This window comes from Zootermopsis nevadensis, unplaced genomic scaffold (assembly GCF_977971745.1).
Source record: "Zootermopsis nevadensis isolate Lab colony 2312 unplaced genomic scaffold, Znev_1.0 Znev_ptg000019l, whole genome shotgun sequence".
Lineage (NCBI taxonomy): Eukaryota > Metazoa > Arthropoda > Insecta > Blattodea > Termopsidae > Zootermopsis > Zootermopsis nevadensis.
The window spans coordinates 3757042-3772511 of NW_028259151.1; the positions used below are offsets into that span (position 1 = coordinate 3757042).

The following is a 15470-nucleotide window of genomic DNA, read 5'->3' on the forward strand; positions in this document are numbered from 1 at the left end:
TATGTACTGAGATAATGTAATTAGAACTGAGATGTCTAATATTTCTGCTGGTCTGTCTAATACCTAAATCCAGGTCTTACATTCTGTTCTTATAGTAAAATCTACATCATCTTGGAGGTGGCGACGGCTGTGTTGTTTACCTTATGTGATCATCTTTGAAATAGGCTTCTTAAGTTTTCTTGCTGGGATCTGTGTCCTGACTTTGTACCTTTTAACGTATGAGACAGACCCTACATCTGAGTAAGTTGAATCATTTTATTTTGAGTTTTAAAGTGGTTAGTACTTAAGTAAAAGAACTTCAAGAGAAGGGAGGAACACTTGGAAAACTCAGGCATAGATGGGACAATAATATTAAAATAATTCTTAAATAGAGTGTGGGGATGTGGATTTGACTCATCTGGTATAGGATCAGCTTTTATGAACACAGTGTTTAACATGTGGGTTCAATAAAAGGCAGAGAATTTCTTGACTAGCTTATCAACTATTAGTTTTTCCTGAAGAATTCTGTTCTATGGCATTAGTTACTTAATTGGTCATATATGCTTCCTAGATCACGTTGTTATATTATGTGAATTTAAAATGTGACACACAGTAGTAGGGCAAATTTTGTAAATTTAGGTGTTTCCTGACATATATGCAAAATATGGACAACTTCCATTACAGTATTTATATTCAAAATTACCAGTACATTTTTTAATGTCCTGAGGACAAGCCCTGGTATGTTGGATCATATAGATGATTTCAAGTCTAAAGAATATCAAACTTCTGTATTGCAAATGTTAGTCAAACTCGGTTTTTTCAGCTTTAGATACACCTTGAATCTAAATTAAAAATTTGTACTTGTGAATTCTGTTGTATAGATTATTCCAGATGTGTGTTCAGATGTACAATGCCACACAGATCATCATCTTGTTGAATATGAATGCATTTGAAAGTTGAAATTTTAGACTATTTTAAATTTGGAGTGCTTATTTTGTTTCTAAAATATAAGCTCATTTTTATTATTCTATTGGCCTAGTGCATCTCCCATCAAAGTTGATGGGAATAAACTTTTTTGTGTTGAACAGTAATGCAGTTTTATTGCAGTATTATGTTTGAAAATTGCATTGAAAGTACAACATTTGTAAAATTTATTTATAAAGTGCATTAAATGTGAAAATGTCTTCATAATAACTGAAGCCAGATTCCTGCCAAATCCACAAAACCACCACCTGACCCAAGACTATGGCCTCCTATTGAACAAGGACTCTGCCATACCTGACCATGCATACCATCTTTGCATTTTATGCTACCATAGTTGCCACTGTCAGAATTTCATTTCATTTTCTTACACATTTCACAAATGTCCCACTTGTCCAGTCAAGTGTAACAGACATTCACTATTATATTAGGAGTATATCTCTCTAAGATTCAAATATGGCAGTTATTATATAATTAATTTCAGGTACCCTGCAGCTGGTGAGATCATCCCAGTTCTGCAGATACTGTACATATTTGCATGGACTTGGGCTCAAACTTCAGAGACTTGTAAGAGTAGACTACTTTTTTGTGTCTCATCTGTCTCTAATATATGCACATCAGACTTTGAATTAAACAAAGCATGTTAAAGGAGGGGATCTTTTTATAGTTTGATACAGTTCATCTGTGTTGGATTCTAGTGGAGTCTCTTTTTGCCAAAACATAGTTTGCACTGTGTAATAACGTGGGTTCTACACGTTTTATACGCTAATATACAGTAAAACATTTTACTGAAATAATTTATTGTTATCTTTCTACTTGCAGGACTGCTATACTTGAACGTACAACTGCTCAGGTGATCCTTATTACGATTGGCTTACTACTTTGTGTGGGCATTGTGGCTAACCTTTATACATGGGCACAGATGCTCCAGGCTTTGGTGTTTTCACAAAGACGTCACCTACAGCGAGCTATATCACATCTTGATACTCTAAAATCTGAGGGCTTCCTTCAAGCACTACGTTCAGAGGTCAACCTTATGACTGAAATGGTGAGAATTATTATATAATTTATTCAAAATAAAACAGTTTAAATCTCTAAATTTTAAAGTATTCACGGCGTTGTAATAATATGATGACTTTCGGGTTGTCAGTCATGTCGGTCGAGCTGGTGAAGGAACTGCCAACGTTTTGAAAACTATGATGTTCTTGAAACTGCGGTTTCTTCACAAGCGCAACCGACATGGCTGACAACCTGAAAGTCATCATATTAGATTAAATCTTTCTTTTCTAAGGAAAATATTGCTTCCATCTTCAGGGCTGTCATTTCCAAGTGTTATCCTACTTCATCTTTTAGCTCATGGAGTTCACAGTTGAACAGAAATGTGTATCTGTAATTTGTATTATGTGGAAACATATTTCTGGTTACAGCATTTATTCTTCTTAATTATACAGATTATATTTTACTGTTTATTTCAGAGAATTAAAAATTTTGTCTTATCTCTTTAGGTTTCATGTTTTTTTTTTTTTTTCAGGTACTATGTAATACAAGAAGTTATTGTCAGATTAGTTTGTTACTAACTTCTTATTTTTTCTTGTGTTCAAGGCGAAGTGCTTGGACAGTTTTACAACACAGCAAACCCGATTAGTTGTCATAGTTGATGGACTAGACAGCTGTGAACAAGACAAAGTACTGCTTGTGTTGGACGCTGTTCATATGTTGTTTTCTGATACAACTTCCCCTTTCATTGTCATACTTGCCATTGATCCTCATGTTATATCAAAGGTGAGTAAATGTATAATTAGACTGTCAACTAACTATATTACCCCCAATTTCATATTAGTAATATATTTTTCTCCTTACTCATCTGGAAAATATTTTTTAAAACTTTGTAATTTATGGAAGTGAAGATTTCTGTCTTCTGGGTTGTTGCACTGTGTAGTCTAGTCTATGTTTACCATGTTTATTCATGAATATCGCCCTGATGACGGAAGCAGTATGACCTCTGAAACGTTGGTAAACATCGACCAGACTACACAGTGCAACAACCCAGAAGACAGAAATCTTCATACTCACCTCTGTGAAACCCTCAAATCTTACTTATGGAAGTGAGTTCTTAAAGATGTCATAAAGAAGGTTGAAATTTATACTGTTTAGATGCTTTTTACTGATAATGAACCAAAAAAAGTTATAAAAATTAAAGTTAACAGCCATTTAGCATATCACTGTTTAAGTAAAACTGCGTGTTCAGTAATTTAAAAGGATTAACAAATCTTTCATTCCCTCCATCCATCAAGGTATTCTTTTATATAATTGCACAGACGTGATCGTGTAAGAATTCATATCCTTTACATAGCTTGAACACAGAATTGTGTAAGTCAGGACATTAATAATTTCTTGTTACATCCTCCTAATATATCAATTTTTAAATGTCATGTTACAGAGACATGCACTACTCTGCTTATGTAGCAGCTTCTATACTTTAATCATTAGAATATACCATAAGATGGAGAAGAAAACAAAAATCAGTGTAATACTTCGTGATATAGTTTCCATACTTGTTCAACAAATTATTGCTCTTTAAAATTGACTTATTGTTGATTTGTCAGAACTTTCTTCTGCCAAAATTCAGACTTTTTGTTTAAGATGTCTAAACCTTGTTAAGTGGCATTTAAAGCTGTTCTGACGGGTTATATTGTTCACAGTCTTCACAGTGAATTAGTTGTAAATCTCTCTGTGCATGCAGTAATCAACAGATGGCAGTTAACACCATGATTCTGGTAAGCATGAAGCCACAAGAATTTGTAATTTTGTGTACACAGCGTATGCTTGATATGAGATTGTCATGAATGTTGTCGCACTTCTGAGCTCTCAGGCATTCAGCAGGACATCTTCAGTTCTTTCATCTACTTCTTTGTCCCATCATATTTTCACACTTGGCAGTATGTAAATTAATATGAATTATAGGTATTAACTGGTTGTTCTCATTTTAAGATGCCAGTTTTGTTAGTGGGAACAGTATGTTTGTTCCATATACATTTTTACACATTTGCTATTTTTAATTTACAGATACTTTTTAAATTACTGAATTTTGAAGTTTCTTTTTATTACCTTAGTGATGTATTACCATTACTGAAGCTTTATTTTATAGTTTATATATTTTCTGTGTTTTTGCTTTTATTAATCAGGTTTTTTGTAGATGTTGATGGCTTTAGAAGAAAAGGAACAGTGCTTGCATAATAAAAGTATTTTTTAATTATGTGTTCATGTATGCCAATTGAATATACTATTTAGGAAATATTACAATGGACCTTTTGAATGCTTAACCCTTTTCAGCACATTGGATACCATATGTGCACTATCTGCTTTTAACATTCAGTATTGCTGTTGTTTGCTCATAAAGTGTATTTATGGGTTTTGTATAATTCTCAGAATAAATTACACTTTCTTAAAAATTATTGACCAATTTATCTCTGCAGTGGTGAAGTATTGTTTTCATTGAGGTAAGAATTATCTCTTTCATACTTTAAGGGGATATTTACTTCTTTGTGTTTAAAAATTAGATTTATGGTGGATAATTTGTCTGGGAACTTGAATATTTCTTTACTAAGCTCTGCCAGCTGTTTTGCTTTCATACAAGACACTATATAACTATAAATCTTGTTGCGAAGGCCCTAGGTATTGGATCGTTCTGTTTTACGGAATTTTTAGACGTTTTAAAAACTATTGATTTTGGACAGGTGCAATTATGAATTGATGCACTAATGCTAGATTTGTTTTTGTTTTTTTGTTGCCAGATTGCTAGTCAGGTTAGTAAGTTTAGATGTGGATCTCCTAATCACTCCTTGTAATTGGATGTTGTGTATTTGTCACATATGTAGTGTGGCTTCATTTAACTGTTTTATACATCTCTTCCTTAGGTTTAATTGTGCTTCAATTTTCAGACTGAGAGGAAGAATCTATGTAATGACCTATTTTAATTATGGCACTTCAAGTACTTTAGACATGCATGAAAGCATTTCCCAAAATATTAATCCCATCTTCTCATTTTTTGAAAGCTGTGTGAGATAGGCATGGAGTTAGGTATGCATATCATACTTCATAATATAATGATCTGACTACCAATGTAGCTTTAATTTGCCTTATCAATATCATATAGTTTACATGTAGTTTTAAAATTACTACATAATAATTACAATCTTTTGTATGTTTTGTATGTTTACTGGAAAATCTGTACCATGTTAAAGTATAGTTTTAGATTGTAAATATCTATTTTATGCTCTCAGAAAAAACTTGTTTAAAACGAATTTTATTTCCTTAAATAAATAATAAATTGCATTTATTACATTCTCCGAGTTTAATTATAGTTTTCACCTGATAACAGTTGTGCATATTGCAGTGTCTGAAATATTTTCCCATATTTGTTGATTGGTAACTAAAAATTGTTTTTCTTATTCTTTGATCTAACAGACATCATTATATTTAATTTTACTCTTTGTCTTGACTCGGGACTTTTTTATGGTAAAATTTTTTCTATTACACTTGACAGGATTGGTTCTAGTTCTTTATCTGCAGGGTGACAGTTAAAAATTGACATACAAAATATAAATTATTCATATGATGTAAAGAGTCATAAATTAACATATGTATTTATTACTACATTAGAGAACCTTGTTTTCTAACTAATGTGGCAAAACAAAACTTTGTCATGTCATCATTAACATTTATGTTTAAATTTTATCACATGAATGACTATAATATTCATCTTATCTAGTCTGTATGGGGAACTATCCCAGTGCACACCCACCTGACTTGTTGTGGGACGGTGCTTAGTATTTCAGTATTCTGTGCTGCTTCATCCAAACATACTTCTCTGTGAAGAATTTGATCAACAGCAGAGCAAACCAGAAACCAGATATTAATTTTACTTGCAACTCCAGATAAGATGAATATAACATACCTGTTTCAAGCCTTGCAGACTTCCTCATTTATGTGTAATATAATACCAGTAAATGTATTCAGATTTGATTTTTTGTAGAAGGAATGATTATTTTTTTCCCTGATTTACAGATAAGTCTAGGAAAGATTTTTTTATTCCCTGTCTGTAACCAAGCACATTATCCTTTTTATAAAAATGGATATTTCTGCCACCTAGTCCTAAATTGCCGTTTCCAATACCAGATATGCAGGGAATGTTTGCTTCATTAGAAAACTAGGTCAGAGGGTGTGTTGTCATTGAAGGATTGTGAACCTCAAAATTATGTTATGGCAGGAGTGACCATTGTTCAGCTAATGTAATGCATTTCTTGCACCTTTGTTAAGAACTCGGGTCCCTGAGTTTAGAACAAGGTCATTGACATATGTATAACTGCAGAGAATACAACTGGAAAATATGTTTATTAAAAATTAAGGGTACACTTTTCCACCGTTGTATATTTTGCTTTTAAGGAGGTAGTTATAAATTGTTTAATATCAGGCACAGTTATACCATTCTTTCCATGTAGCTTCTCATTGTTAATTGAAAATACTTCCATTTAAAAATGCATAATTTTGCTTGTTTAACATTGTGCTTTTTTTACTTTTGTCTGCTTTCACTATATTTGTTAAACAACAAATATTTTACAGACACTTTTTGATTGAAGCGTCATATAAATCAGTCTTATTTCCACTGCAAAAGTTTTGTTTAGACTTTTTCATCATCTGTATTTCAATAAAATTATGTTTTGGAAGCTGGATCTTCCTCCATCTCCAGGTAAAAGGGGAAGGACAAAAATCTTAGCTGTTTGTTCCCCTGGTTGAGCTAGCCTCAGATCTGGACAGGTCAACACAACAGTTATTGTTGTTTTTTAGTATTGAGGGAGAATGTAGGATCATAATATCTTAATTTTTTGTTCCAGGCTGTGGAAGTAAATAGTCGTCGTTTGTTTAACGAGTCCAATATCGGTGGTCATGATTATCTACGCAATATGGTACACCTTCCATTCTATCTGCAAAACTCCGGTTTGCGAAAAGTGAAAGTTGCGCAACAGACGGCTCAGCATCACAGGAAAAGCAATGCTACAGCAACTGCATCCTCCTGGAATGAAAATGAAGAAAGTGTCAACTTAGCTGCTACAAGTGCTTTCTCTACGGTATGGTGAAACTGCCTAATGAACTTCACAACAATGCACATTCCCTTCAGCATAGTGTTTCAGTGATCCATTATATTTTATGCTTATATAATTCTTGAACTTGAAACATTCATCACACATGACTGCTGTATTGAATGCTCTGCTCATATACAAACCATTTTGAAATCTCTGCTTTGTGTCATCATTTGAGAGAATTCTTTTTTTCTTTTCTTTTTAACATATTCAGGAACAGTAAATGATTTTTAAATTATCACGATTTATAGTTGTAAAAACTGAGTTTAGAATGTTAATTTACTGCATTGTATCAGCTTTTCGTGGCATATGTTATTTTGTCAGACTTGGACAGCAAAAGGCATTATTTTTTATTTATGCACTGGCCTCCCTTTATGTCCCCACGGTGGTTGAATGCTTCTCCATATCCTTATGTGTTTAATAAATCAATAAATTCCATAATGTTTATTCCTTCATTTACCTATATTTGCAGGTGTCAGGTCGGAGATTGTCTTCAGAATCAGGTCTAAGTAGTTCTGAGAAACTGAAGCCAGCATCTAGGAAAGGTTCTCGCAAGTTGAAACTGAGTGAGAGTATTGCTAGCAGCTTGGGTAGTAATTTAAACCGTGTGGGTGGAGCCCATGACCTCACCAAAATGCTCTTGACAGATGATTACTTCAGTGATGTGAATCCGCGTAGCATGAGAAGACTGATGAATGTTGTGTATATAACAGGTACTTATTACGTTACTTCTTTGCTTTTAGACTTGGACTTAGGTTGACATAGCAAAATCATTGTTTTTGTATGGAAGTCTTTGAAAATCTTAATATTGTAATTGTAAATTAAAATTTTTTTAAACTTAACCATCTTAGAGACAGTCGGATGTTATAAGTCATAGAAATTCTAACACTAACTAGTAAACAATCTGAAATTGCTCACATGAAGTATTGTTTCAGCACAACTTTGTGACTCTCAAATGGAGTTAATCAAAGGCTTTCTGTGACTTATACGAAATTTAGCCTTAATTTTAGCACACAGTTGCTGAATAATATTTTATGTTATTTTGTATTTCAGGTCGATTACTAAAATCATTTCAGATTGATTTCAATTGGTATCATTTAGCAAGTTGGGTGAACATTACTGAACAATGGCCATTTAGAACATCATGGATTATTCTTTATTATGATATGTATGAGGATACATTCGATGACAATACCTCACTGAAAACTATGTATGACAAGTAAGTATGTTTATGCTTGTTGTTTCTTTCTTCCCAAAGCATGTGCACAACTTCGTAGCAGTATATTAGGATATATATAAGATAGTACAAATATTTCAATATATCACCTTTGAATTTTATCTTGAATCTCTTTTCCAAGTATCTGGATTCTGAAATTAATGTATAATGTTTAAAACCAAAATAATACAGAAAACAAAATGTGAATTGAACTTTAATTACAAACTATATGATGGCATAAAGTTTATTACAACATAAACATTCCATATACGATCATATAAGAAGGATTAATTGGAAGCATTTTTCTTGAGTTTTATGGCCTTTCTATTCTTCTTTCTTCTTATTTAGTTGAAATGTGGGTGCACAGAATTGTAGTAGTTTCATATCCTAAGCCCAGAAGTGTTCTCATGATTTTTAACCACTTTAACTTTATTGGAAACAAGCAACTAAGAAATTAGGATGTTGCCCACATGTAATTAAACACACATTACACCTTTTAAAATTATTCATACACTTCTTAGACTCAAGATGATTTATCATAAGCTAAACTCAGTTGCTTAATGTCTTGAGGCCATTATTTAATATTTTTGGGTGTGTTATGTTTTACCTTTTTTTCTGATTCTCTTTTGTTATATCTGTACTCAGAGTTCGTCCTCAGATCCCAGTACTAAAAGATGTGGAACCTCTGTTAGAACTTGATAGAGATGAACGAAAGTTTGATATTTTCCTGACGTACCATCGGAACAGCCTCTTAGTTAGTGACTTGAAGATTTTTTTACCATTTACCATCAACCTGGATCCATACATAAAGAAAGTTATAAAAGGTGAGATTATAATAAATTTTCATATTTATGTTTGAAACCAAAAGGTCTGTTAGTCCCACATTCCACACATCTTATGACAAGGTTGTTTTTGTATTTAATTGTGTTTAGTTGTACATTCCCACATGAACAAGGATCTGGAATATTGATTGCTGCACCTACCATGAGAATCCTGCTTTTGAACATTGTTCTCCTTATTCAGAGAATATGTGATAACTCAGCTTCTCCATAAAAGAATTTTCTTAACGTGTAATTCTTTCTTTTATCATACTTTGTAAACGCCATGCTCTTTCATAACCAGTTTTAGGCATGTTAGAAAATGGAAGTTCCAAAAATATGTCTTATTAGCTTTGCCATGTCTTACCATCCATCCACATATAATAATTCAAGAATGGCTGATTGAATTTATGTGGAATTTTTATGGTGAGTACTACTAAAACTTGTGTACATATTCCATTTTTGGTTAAACTAAACAACAATAACAGGCACTTTACATGAAGATTTCCTGTGCACTGAAATGTCTGGCAAACATTCCAGAATTGTTATGCAATTCATAAACTTCTAGTGTATAGATCTTAAGGTATGTGACACTAATTTGTGATGATTCTGCAGATGAAGTTTTGGAAACACTCACATCTTTGTAGAGGGTGAGTGAGTTTGTCTGAACTTCAAGGGAATGGGCTTTTAATCCTTTTAGATTCAGACTCCAGAAATCATACATATTCAAAATATTCTGTTGAATATTTTTAATTGGAATTTTTTATTTGAGTTATAATTGGTGAATAACAACATTTATCTAAGTGATCTTGGCACTATAAATGTTAGATATTTGTTTTGTGAAGTGTATAAAGCACAAGATGTTTCAGAAACATGATTAATTTATGGTCACAACATAATTATTTGCATTTTGATGTATTGTTTTTCAGAGCCTTAGTCATAAATGTTTGTTGGCTTTAGGACACTTCACATGCTTCTTGCAGTGTTCATACTGGAAATACAGTATAAATACAATAAATTCTTGCATTTTTTTGCCTATATTTTAAACTACGAGTTAAGTCTTCACCCCTCTCCCCCAACATGTTATGATGTGTAGCTACAGCTGTTATGTTTATTTGAGTGTGCTGTGTAGTGTAGTACCAGAGGCATAGGAAATGTTTTGATGCACATGAACAAGTAGGTGATATGAACCCTATGAAGAAAAAACAGAAATTTTGAAAGTGGGAGAAGGTGTGATCATTGTCACTGTCAAATAATTTAGAATTCTAAAACCACCTACACATTATTAGGCATGCTAAATACCTGTATTATTTGTAGACCTGAACATTTATTATCCCTGCTTACAAATCAGATTTGAATAGTGTTTGATTTTAGTATAAAAATTAAGTACAGAATGCGTTATGGTTCACATTAATGCCATTGGGTTGATTGAAATGGAACTTTATTCAATAGTTGTACTTTGTAAACCTCAATTTATGTAACAATTTGACTACATGATCCATTCTACAGTTAATACCTTATTTTACAGAAGATAAAGTTCCCTGCTTCTCACTTTGCTGTGGAAGGAGTAAATGTAAGATATGTCAGGTTCAAAAATGAATACAAAACAGTGAATCAAATTCCTTACTCTTCAAGAAATCAAGTCTGTAAATTATTCTCCTATAAGCGTGCACATTAATTTGCCTTAGGAAATTAAGTGAGTACTAGTACTGCCTGTTGAAATTCAACTGTGAATCAAAAATAGGTGTTCTGCAGTTTACTTTTAAAAATGTTTCAGCTGTTTGAAATAAAAATATTCATAACATTTATAGCTGCCAATGTTATTTGTGGTCTGTCTACTGTCATTTTTCTTTTATACTTGAAGTACGGATATATACATTAATTTAATATGTATAGTTAATAAGTTGTGAAAATTTGAATATAGCAGTTTACCATTACATGAGGGGTTCTGAAAATATCAGCCCTCATCTCTTAAACATGCCTGTCATGTTTTAAAAGCCAAAACAATTTAGTTTTCAGGGATGCACGCTGTTGCCTGTTAATCAATTGTTAGGTTGACAGTTTGTCTATACAACAGGTTTTATGATTATAGTCTCAATTTTTATTAAACATAATAAACTTTGAGACTATGATCATAAAATTTGTTGTGTCAGTGCACTGTCAACCTAACCCAAACAAATATTTCAAGTTCATTTTGGGGGAATTGTTTGCATGGAACTGAGATTTTTTTTAGCACATTTCAAAATTTCTGAGGTTTACATTTAAGAGTAATTTATGTGAAAACTTGTTATTGCTCAGCACCCAATGAAGTAGGATTTTGCAAGATTACAGTTTATATCAGGGGTGGGGAACCTTTTCATGTTGGAAGTCCGCATTAATTTAGCTGTAATCAAATAAGGCCGCATTCAAGAAACTTCAATTAGATACACTTAAAAATGTACATTATTTTGTAAAAATCTAACTTCTATGTACTTAATAATTTCAAAAAATGAAAACTATTTGTTAATTTTAAAGTTAACTAATCTTTTAATGACTTTGTTGTGTCTGCTTTTTGTTGGAAAGCATTTGAATGTTTGGTTGCAGCATGTATTAATAAAAATAAAAGGATTTGTTCTGTAAAATTTGGATTCAGTCAAAAGGCCGCACTTAGGGACCTAGAAGGTCGCATGTGGCCTTAAGGCTGCAGGTTTCCCACCCCTAGTTTATATCATGTACTGTTTACATTTTAATATGATATTTTGTATTAAAATATGGTTTTCATACTAAGTACATGGCATACCTAACTTATCATAAATGTTTTTACTAAGTTTTAGTACATCAGATTTGCAATTTTACTTTTTATACTTGTTGTTAATGGAGCATTAAGATATGTGTCCACCCGTTCATAGACTAACAGTGGGTCTTCATATTCCTAGGATTTCTGAGAGATTGTTGCCAGTTTTAAGCACTTTGTTATGTAGGGAAATTAAGCATTGTTTATGTTTGACTGTACAGAGGAGCAGCAGAGTTCAGATGAAGCTGCAGGACTTATAATGAGCTCTCAGTTTGCAGCCTCGCCTCCTCCTGCTCCTGCAATGGTTCCACCTCCATCTCAGACATGGGGAACATCTAGTTCCTCAAGTCCTTGGTCTGGACACAAATCCTCACTTACAAGGAGACAGGTAACTTTATTATAATTTGTTTTTTAATACTGTCAACCTTTTATTGTTACACTGTGCTGTTTTTCTGAACTATTTTTTCTTTGACATGACAGTAGTATGGTGACAGTTTGTATAACATTGTATTTTTAATTACTTATTTTGAGCATCGGTTGCTAGTATCTCAAAATTTCATTTCATGTTGAGAAGTTTCAGTATTTTCAAAGCTTTCAAAGTAGCCCATGAATTTGGTTCTGTTTGGGAAATTAACAGTTAAGTTGTCCTCAAATTGATTGTGTTTATCAATGACAGTAGCGGTTATTTTGCTATGTAATCTAATATTTCATAAAACCTTGCATACCCTGCAGTGTATTTATATATAAAATTATGCATGCAAACAAAACTGTTTACACTTTGAAAAGAGACTTAGTACCAAACATGTTTCGACCCCAAGAGGTCATCATCAGTGACAAACAAATTAATTTGTATTACATCTTACAATTCATAAGACAATGGTTTGTTATAAAGCATAAAAGGTTGCACTTTATAAAACCATTCTTTATGTAATACCACACTGGACGTTAATTGCACAAGAGTTGGTGTGGTATCTGAATTGAGTTACTTAGCTCTATGTCCACTGGCCTAAGTTGAGGTTTCCGTTATTGGTCGTGATTGCATTGTCTGTGCCTGTGAACATCAACATTATGTGGGTAGTATTCACTGATGATGACCTCTTGAGGTCAAAACACATTTTGCACTAAGTATCTTTTCAAAGTGTAAACAGTTTTGTTTGTATGCATGATTTTATATACTAATATTTCAGAAACATTTTAGTTTTGAGCAACTCACCACAATCTTTTCTTAATGTTCCACCTGTGGAAATGTTTAAACATTGCATAAAATGCTCTTAAAGAATGCTAAATCTATGTTCTCTTAGTCATCCTCCCTTTCTTAGTAATTCTGAACAAAGTAAGTCATTATTCTTAAACCTACCAAAGACATGTTACATGTGCAAAAATTTACTCTCTTTAATTTTTTTCTTACCTTTCTCTTCATATAATTGTGCTGTGATGGGGCATTTACATAATAGTGAACAGACGACGCATATTCAGAACAGTAATCTTGAACATAAGCCTCAGCCCCTTGAAGACAACCTGCCATGAATCCAGCCCCATCTCAGAATTTGATACGGTAGTTTCATGTCTCTTTCAGCACTGCTGTAATATTTGTCTGTCTTATCTTTGAACAGCTGTACTATCTAATAGTTGGCTGTGAACATCCAGTAGTTGTTCAACTTCTCAAATAATTTCCTCTTGAAGTAGAAATCAGAAGTTTATAAGTATTTCTCCTAAAATATGTCATTGGACCATTTTAATTCAGTTCACATTTTCATGCTCCTTGTTTGTAAGATCATAGTAATATTGATTTCTAGCCTTTTTTTGTGTGAAATTTGCCTTTATCTGTATATGTACTGCTCCCAACAAAGTATTACCTGAAGTCTGCACCATACCTCTTAAAGTAGAATATGATGCTACCCTATTTCTTTTCAAATAGACTGAAAAACGTCTACATAAAGGAGGGTATTTCATGTCTTGTATAGTGACAACATTGAAAATTACTACTCAATCCATATAAACCACCAACCAAAATAGTATAGTTCATGAAGGCAAATAGAATGTCACATCGGGAGAAACTCTTAAATGACATGTCTTATCTTTTGAAAAATATAAATAATGGGGTCACATCTATGGAAAGACGTATATAACAGGTCACTACCATTGACACACTTAAAACAACTGTTTGTAATTTATCTCCTGGTCCTACCATGCTTATACCCACCTCAACATCCTTTCTTTCTTGCATGCTAAGTAGGGTTATGTCAACCATAATTTGTATTGACTTAAGCCCTTCTTACAGGACATAAAAGAATGTTGTCAAACCTTGTTAAGAAAATGAAAATTGTAAAACTGTAGAAATTGTGTGATATAGCTATCTTGTGTCTGTTATTTTCAGTTAAATTTTATGTCTGTATTTTGTTCTTAGAGGCCTTTAAGCAGGAGCTCATCTGTACAAGGACCAAATATGCTTTATTCCCAACATTCAATGGTAGGTTGGCCTCAGGCCTGGATGAGTATGCAAGATCCAATGGGTGGTCTGACCAGACAACAATCAACCATCTATCCTCCTCTGTCTGCTGTCACCTGTCTGCCAGTAAGTTTTAAAAATGGAACAACTTTTTAAATGTGCATAAAATTCATCATCCAGTAGTACTGATCAAACTCTGTTGACATCTGACACACATAAATAATGAAAGCAGGGATGGCCTTTGAAAAGTGGCATCCTGTGTGAACAAAACTCATGCACCACTCCCCCCCCCCCCCCCCACACACACACACACACGTAAGCAGCAACAGTTTATGTTATCTTTTGAAGCTTTCTTATACTCTTGATCATAGACAATAATAAAATGGATGATTATGAGAAATCCAAATATGAAGCCACCTCAGTCATCAGTCTTGATCAGCATTTGCAAAGGTATGTGATAAAATTTTTCTAATTGTGACAAATTCTATTTGAGATTGTTTTTAAAGAGCTATATATGAAATTTTAACCAAACCTGATAATACATAATGAATCAAAAATGGTATGAGAAAACCACAACTTCCATCTTTCCAATTTTGATGACAATTGCAGAAACTCCATGGATTTGTGAAAAAGATTCCGATTTAAAATTTTATGAAGACCATTTAGTGGGATTCAAGTTGTTACATGCAAGCAGACAGGGTGATGAAGATATTAGGCCATTTTTGTGCCTTTACACTAAATATTTTTATGCAGACACTCGGCATTACTGCATGTTCAGGGCGTCATCACTGAAACAGCTGAAAGCTCTTGCTAATGACTGGTTGTTGCAGCATTCACTAACACACAGTCAGCATTGAGTTCAACAGTGCATTTTCACAACTCCATATGCATGAAAGAATAGATGAAATCTTCATGCTAAGCATGTGTTTGTACAATGTGGGTCTGATGTCAGGAACAGACATGACAAAGAATATCATAAGGTTAAACACACATTGCATTACACTATATGTATTTTGCTTCATTTAATGAAGAAAGAAGGAAAGAAAGTATTATTAATTTTGTGTGGAAAACTGAAGTCCCTGTACCTCCCCCTTCAGTTTGTCTCCCAGAACAA

At 33.1% G+C, this 15470-nt stretch overlaps 1 protein-coding gene across 11 annotated transcripts in view; it reads left to right on the forward strand.

Annotated features, from left to right (window-relative positions):
• Positions 1 to 15470, forward strand: part of Arms (Ankyrin repeat-rich membrane spanning) — a 118870-nt gene that overhangs the window by 67905 nt on the left and 35495 nt on the right. For all 11 annotated transcript variants that reach the window (XM_022082389.2, XM_022082396.2, XM_022082390.2 and 8 more), the window contains 9 exons: positions 96 to 240; positions 1783 to 2008; positions 2563 to 2742; positions 6855 to 7088; positions 7573 to 7813; positions 8154 to 8319; positions 8962 to 9140; positions 12129 to 12295; positions 14315 to 14482. In XM_022082389.2, the coding sequence (XP_021938081.2) occupies positions 96 to 240; positions 1783 to 2008; positions 2563 to 2742; positions 6855 to 7088; positions 7573 to 7813; positions 8154 to 8319; positions 8962 to 9140; positions 12129 to 12295; positions 14315 to 14482 (1706 nt within the window). The remainder of the gene's footprint in view (positions 1 to 95; positions 241 to 1782; positions 2009 to 2562; positions 2743 to 6854; positions 7089 to 7572; positions 7814 to 8153; positions 8320 to 8961; positions 9141 to 12128; positions 12296 to 14314; positions 14483 to 15470) is intronic.